At 37.5% G+C, this 7000-nt stretch overlaps 1 protein-coding gene across 1 annotated transcript; it reads left to right on the top strand.

The window, feature by feature from the left end:
* Positions 1-5270: 5270 nt before the first annotated feature.
* On the top strand, positions 5271-6605 carry LOC109817792 (uncharacterized). The gene has a single exon (XM_020383134.2). It carries the CDS (start codon positions 5271-5273, stop codon positions 6603-6605), a length of 1335 nt encoding a protein of 444 aa, XP_020238723.2.
* Positions 6606-7000: the final 395 nt, after the last annotated feature.

Genomic DNA, 7000 nt, shown 5'->3' with positions numbered 1-7000 from the left:
TTAATGTACAATAAAATTGAAAAGTATCAAGATATAAAAGTTTCTAAACTAATATAAATGAGTAAATTATTCTTTATAAAAAAATTATTAAAAACAAGATAAAATAATTTATTCTAATCTATAATCTTTAACAAATTTTTTTTATTTCAACCCGTCAAAAAATATTAAAATACTTTTTTTTAAAAATAGTATCGGTTCAACCCAAATTTCTACACTAATTTTGCATTGATTTTGGGCCAATTTGACCAGTTTAAGATGATTTTTCCAACTTATCGGATGAATCACCATGTCAGTTTCTAGTCAGACCGATCAAACTAGTCGATTTGATGCAATTTTGATAACTACGGTTGTAATATAAGGTAGGAAAAATCTTGAAACTAAAAAAGTACTTATTATCCCACCTTAAAATATGAGTGAGGAATGGAATCTATTACGAGTTAGATAAAAAATTAACCATTCAAATTATAATTTAAACCTTTGAATATATTGAGAAAAATATACATATCTTCAAATTAAACCATTCAAGATTAAAACCTTACAATAACCAAGATATAAAAAGGATGTGCCACGACGTTAACGTTCTTCAGATCCATTTTCATTTTATTTTGTGTGTTTTTGACCCTACACTAGTAAAAAAATTAGTATATTACGTTACCTCTTTAACGTTGGACACACTAAAATCCGACGTAAAAAAAGAAACAGTGACATTTTTGTAATTTTTACGAACTTTTTTACGTTGGACCTGGTAGGGACCGACGTAAAATGTCAAATCTACGTCGGATGTATGTTGTGTCCGACGTAGATTTGACATTTTACGTCGGATCCTACCAAGTCCGACGTAAAAAAAGGACGCGAAATTGAATAAGAGAGTGCGAGGCACACTACGCGCATTCACTCTTCATCACTTTTCATTTTTTTCTCTGTAAACCCTCTCCCTCTCCTTTGTTACTGAATCGTTTTTTGGCTTTTGCAGAGTGGGGTGAACTCTTTGTTACTCATTCACACTGTTGCAGCTCATCAGATATGAATCAAGGTTTCGTTAACACCTTTTTGCTTCGCATTGCTATTGTGGCTATCTGTTCTATTCGATTTTTTGGTTGTTCTATTTGTATAGGTCGTTGGCCTTTTCTTTCGGGTTGTTCTACGAAGTAGAATGGCCCGTTCTCCAAGCAGAACGACCCGTTCTCCAAGCAAAACGGCCCGTTCTGCTTGCACTCGTTATGTTTTTTTTTTACTACTTTTTTACGTCGGACCTTGGTAATGTCCGACGTAAATTTACGTCAGTTTTACAGGGTCGACGTAAATTTACGTCTCCCGCATTAACGTCGGTATTTTTTTCGATATAAAAAGTTCAAAATAACTGACGTGGAATACCTCTTGTACTAGTGCTAACATAATTGTAAATCATTTTACATCAAAATAATAAAATGTAGAAAAAATAAATAAATATGAACACTTTATTGGTTTATTAAATATGTTTTCTTATAATTATAATTATAATTTAAACCTTTGAATATATTTTCTTATACATCTTAAACTCAATTAATTTTCATTTCATGCTCTCAAAGCATTTAAATCATCTTGTTAACCAATATGTCTACAAAATTAATGATTTTTCTATTATTTTATGTGACTTTATCTATTTCTTTACTACACCTTATGACACTTGAAAAAATATATAGGTAGGTAAAAAGTATATATATATATATATATATATATATATATATATATATATATATATATATATATACGCGGAGGGATCTGTTTATTCTAGGAGTAAGTTTATCTAAATTTCGTTCAATAATTCATATTTTACATTAAATTTTAACGATTCAAGCGTTGAATTTAAAGTTCTTAATACATAGATCAAGTCTACAAATTTTTAAAAAATTTAAAAATCATTTGATACTTCATTTTATTAATTCAAATTGACAAATAACCAATCGTTTATCATAATTCATCTTATAGTATGATTTGAAAAAAATTTCTCTTTAAAAAAAATTTAAGTTTGTTATCATTAAAAGTTATACCCTAAGAGATCTAAGATCATCTTTTGATTGAACACCTATCTTAACCTATGCCATAAAAAAATAAAAATAAACAACTTAAGCATCAATCATGACTCCTTTACTCTAAAAAGTTTGGAGCTTGGAGGATTTATGTACTTTCCAACATAGGCTAACCTTCTAGCTAGTGGAAACATGGCACCTTTGCACCTTGCCCTCACCAACAAAGTTTAATGTGTCTAGTGTGAAAGGGAGACTTCACTTATAACCCCTTCACTTTAAAGAGCTTGGAGCTTCAGGGGCTTAAGCTAACCTTATACCCAGTTCAAATGAGCCAAGTTGGCCACAAGCTCGTCCATACTAGGCTCCCCTGCCCATTGACACCACAAAGTGAAACCCTAGGCAGTTCATCCCCAACGACTACAGAAGTATCTCCGCTAATCAATAATGTTATCTTTGCATATAATCAAAGATCACCTTATCAAGAATAATGTTTGTAAGAATATTTCCTAAAATCATACAATGTTATCTTTAAGTCTAGAGAGAAGATATATATATATATATATATATATATATATATATATATATATATATATATATATAGGATATTAGGTATTACTCTAATCCAGATCTCATTCTTAACATATAGATAGGGGTGGCAAAACGGGTTAGCTCGACCCGTTTTGATCTTGCCCGCCAAAAATGAGCTAGGCCGGGCCGTCAATGAAAAACGGGTTGGAACCTCTGGCCTGCCCCGTTTAAGGACGGGCTGGCGGGTCAGCAGGCCAACCCGCATACCACAAAAAAGATTGCAAAAAAATAGAAAAATATAATTTAATGTTCAAATAAAAAAAATGCTACAAATAAATAAATATAACCATATGAAATTAAAAATGTATACATATTATACATAATATATGTTCAACAAAAGCAAATTACAAACATAGAACAAAATCAAATAAAAATTAGTCCACTTACACCAAAATCAAAACCAAATTATAAACTTGCAAATTACTAATAATCTAAATTTTTTGATAGTCCACAAAACAAGTCTATCACTTATGCAAGCAACTAAAGTCCAATTACTTATGCGGGTTGGTGGGTTGTGACGGGTCAACCCGTTATTTGGCCCGAGATATTGGCGGGTTGGCGGGGCAGGTTTGACGGGTTGGCGATTGAAATTATGGGCCCATTCGCTAATTTTTGGCTAGCCAACGGGCTGACCCGCGAGTCACAGCCCATTTTGCCATCCCTACATATAGACCCCTTCTAATTTGAAAATCAAAATATTTTTGAAGGTGTTCGTTGTCATGAATAGTGAAACAACTAAGACGTCATCCCACTATTATAACACTTACAAATTTTAATAAAAATAAAAAAACTAAATAACATCTATAAACTGGCTAATAATCTAATTCGTGTCTTCCTATTTAATTAAGTAGTTAAGAGTAACAGAGTATGTTGATTGTAAAGAAAGGGTGATAGAATTAGTTAAGAAAATAAACATGACAGGGATGAAGTTATGATTACAACAAATTAATATCATTTAGTCTCTTATAATATGTCCATGACTAGCATTCACATGTATTGACAACTAGCAGTCGAAATGACAAATAATATTAAACATTAAACATTAGTTAACATAATTAACGGATGGAAAAGAATTAATGTAGCACAATTTTGAATTAATTTTTTTTATTGATTTAAGATACAAAATTTGAAATAAATAGGATATCATTATTAAAAAAAAACTTAATTTAATAATTATATTGAATGGATAAGATTGACTCAAAAATTAAAAATTAAAAATTAAATATATTTTTAATTCTTACAAAATGGACAAATTTTGATTTTGATTCTTGTAAAATATTTTTTTTGTTTCTAGTTCTTCTAAAAATTTTAAATATTATTTTTAATTCTTATAAAATACTTTTATTTATTATAAAATGAGTAAATTTTGATTTTAATTCTTGTAAAAAAAATTAATTTTTGTCCCTGTAAAATATTTTCTTTTGATTTTTGTTCCTCAAAAATCTAAAATCACTATTTTTAATCCTTAAAGATGACTTTAATGTAGATAAATAATATTTATTTTAAAAATTTATAAAGTATTATAAATGCCACATTAGTTTGGTATTACTAATAGTCATGGTAATACTTGAGATGATCACCCTGTAACACCCATATTTCATAATTTATAATAATAATATTTTAGAAATTATTTTAATATTTTAAATGTGTTTATTAAAGGATTTTGATATTATTTAACTACTTATATGAGCATTATTTTATTATAAAGCATGATTTTTAATCAATATTTTGGTTATTTAATATAAAATTGTACCGTCACGGTGAAATCCCGATAGGATATCTTCGGTTACGATAGCTTAGTCACCGCCTCGGCTGGTTCCCTAAGGACAGGTCGGTTTATAGCCGAATTAACGCAAAGTATACCATTCTCGGTCTTGTTCCGACACCCCTCCTTTTTCCAGAATCCCCTCGGCCTACGACCGAGAGGTTGCGTCCCAATCGTTTCCTTTATGGCCGAGACCCCACTCGGCCAATGCCCGATTTGACCTCTTAGAATGGGCCTGGCCAGCTACGAGCCAATTTAGCCCTTATGTGTTTAACATAATACTTTTAAGATAAGAACGGTTAAGGAGAATCCCGATAATCTCGAGGCCCATGAGGCCTGTAAACAAGAAACTATAAAACCAAAAACCCTAGAGAAGAGAGCACAAATTACACTTTTGAATGCTCTGGCTCTAAGGCACGATCTAGGAAAAAACCCTAGTCCACCCTTTGGCCGGAACATTTTGGCGCCCACCGTGGGGCTACGGTGAAACTTTTCCTGCGCCCCAAGTAACCCAGAAGAACCAACGCTCTACCATGGCGAGAGGCGGCAACAACAACAACAACAACTCACAACCTCCTACCATGGAGGAGATGATGGCCATGATCAATGGCCCGCGAGAGGAGAATGCGCGTTCCAGGGAGAGAGAGGAGGCCATTCAACGCGAAAACGAGGAGATCAGGAGGCGAGCAGATGAGATGCAAGCCAGAATAGCAGCCAGTACCAGGACGGTGGAGGAAGACGTCATGATGGAAGTCCCTAGGGATTTTTGACCCTTCTCGGAAGCCATAGAAGTCGAGATCATCCCCAGGGACCATCAGATACCCCAAGTGGAACCTTTCGACAGAACCCAGGATCCTAGTCAGCATCTGACGGACTTCCGAGCTCAAATGTTGATCTGTGGAGGGAGCATGGAAGTCCGCTGCAAACTGTTTATGGGGACACTCAAAAAGGCGACGCTCGATTGGTTCAGTGGTCTCCCCGACCGATCCATCACCGACTTCGATGTTTTCAATCGGCTCTTCATGGCCCAATTTGCCGCCAATAAGAAGAACCCGCCGATCACGTCAGACTTGTTCGATCTCAAGCAGCAGCGGGAGGAGTCACTGAAAGATTTTTTGCAAAGGTTCAATGAGGTTGCCCTGAGGATAGCATCTTTGGATGAGAGGATGGCTGTCATCGCGTTCCAGAAGGGCCTAAGGTTCAGGGCCTTCGACATCGCGCTGGAGAGGGCGAATTGTCAAACGATGTCGGAGATGAGGGCTTTCACCTTGAGTCACATCAAGACGGAGGAAGGACATATTAACAAAAGGGCTGCTGAGAGCCGAGAGGAGGTAGGGCGAAGCAACAAGGAGAGCAGCAAACATCTTCGACCGCGTTCAGACTGGAATAAGCGACGTGATCGGTATAACGTGAAGGAGGGCAATTACCGACAGGCTAATCGTGGAGGTCGTCCTAGGGGCGAATGGATACGCACCAACGACGAGGAGAAGTTCACCCCACTCAACGTCCCTAGGAGGCAGATACTCCATGATGTCAATAGCGCAACATTGTTTGAATTCCCAGCAGTGACGGAGTGCCAATTGGGTCCCTTCAAGACCGATTGGTGTGAGTTTCACAAGACTCACGGGCACTCTACGGAAAATTGCTTCGTCCTTGGAAGACAGATTGAACGCTTGATCAAGGAGGGACGCCTGAAAAAGTTCATGGCAAGGAAACAGGAGGAAGGCTCGTCAGATAGGCGACACAGGCGTACACAGGACGACACAAGGAGGGATAGGCATAGAGAGAGGACTCCCCCCAAGGACACTCCAGCAAGTTCGTCGAAGATCCATCAGCAAGCAGTCCATGGGAGTTTCAATACAGTGGCGGGAGGATTTGCAGGAGGAGGAGTCACCTCGGCTGCTCGGAAAAGGTACACGCGCTCTGTCTTATCCGTGTCGGAAATCCGCCGACCACCTCATCCTACAATTTCATTCTCGGACACCGACTATGAAGGAGTAGCCCCTCATGAGGACGACCCCGTCGTCGTATCGGCGGTTGTCATGGGGTACAATGTGAAGCGTGTGTTGATTGACCAGGGAAGTTCCGCGGACATTTTATTTTGGGAAACCTTTGAGGGGATGAAAATACCTAATAACCGACTAATTCCTTACGCAGGGACTCTAGTAGGTTTGCAGGAGACCAGGTCATCGCAAGGGGATACGCCAATTTGGAGACGACCTTTGGCCAAGGAGCTCAGATGAAGATGGTGGTCGTTCGGTACTTGGTGGTCAATGCTCAGTCATCCTACAGTATACTGATCAGCAGACTGACCCTGAACAAGCTAGGAGCGATAGTGTCTACTTCCCATCTGAAGGTAAAGTACTCGTTGCCGAGCGGTGCTGTGGAGGTTCTCAAAGTGGACCAGGAGGTTGCTCGGAAATGCTACGGGGATAGTTTAAAGGCACGAAGGCGACTGTACACTGCGCAGGTAGAGCAGGAGGTCCACTCCGTCGATTTAGATCCTAGAGTGAGCCATTTCGATCGTCGACCGGCCCCTGCTGAGGACATTAAAGAAGTGACAGTGGCAGAAGGAAAGAAAGTGAAGGTTGGTACATCCTTGAGTCAGGAGGACGCAGGGAAACTGATTGAAGAATTG

This window comes from Cajanus cajan, chromosome 1 (assembly GCF_000230855.2).
Source record: "Cajanus cajan strain Asha chromosome 1, NIPB_CcT2T_4, whole genome shotgun sequence".
In the NCBI taxonomy this organism is placed as follows: Eukaryota; Viridiplantae; Streptophyta; class Magnoliopsida; order Fabales; family Fabaceae; genus Cajanus; species Cajanus cajan.
This window is presented reverse-complemented; position numbering and strand designations above follow the sequence as displayed.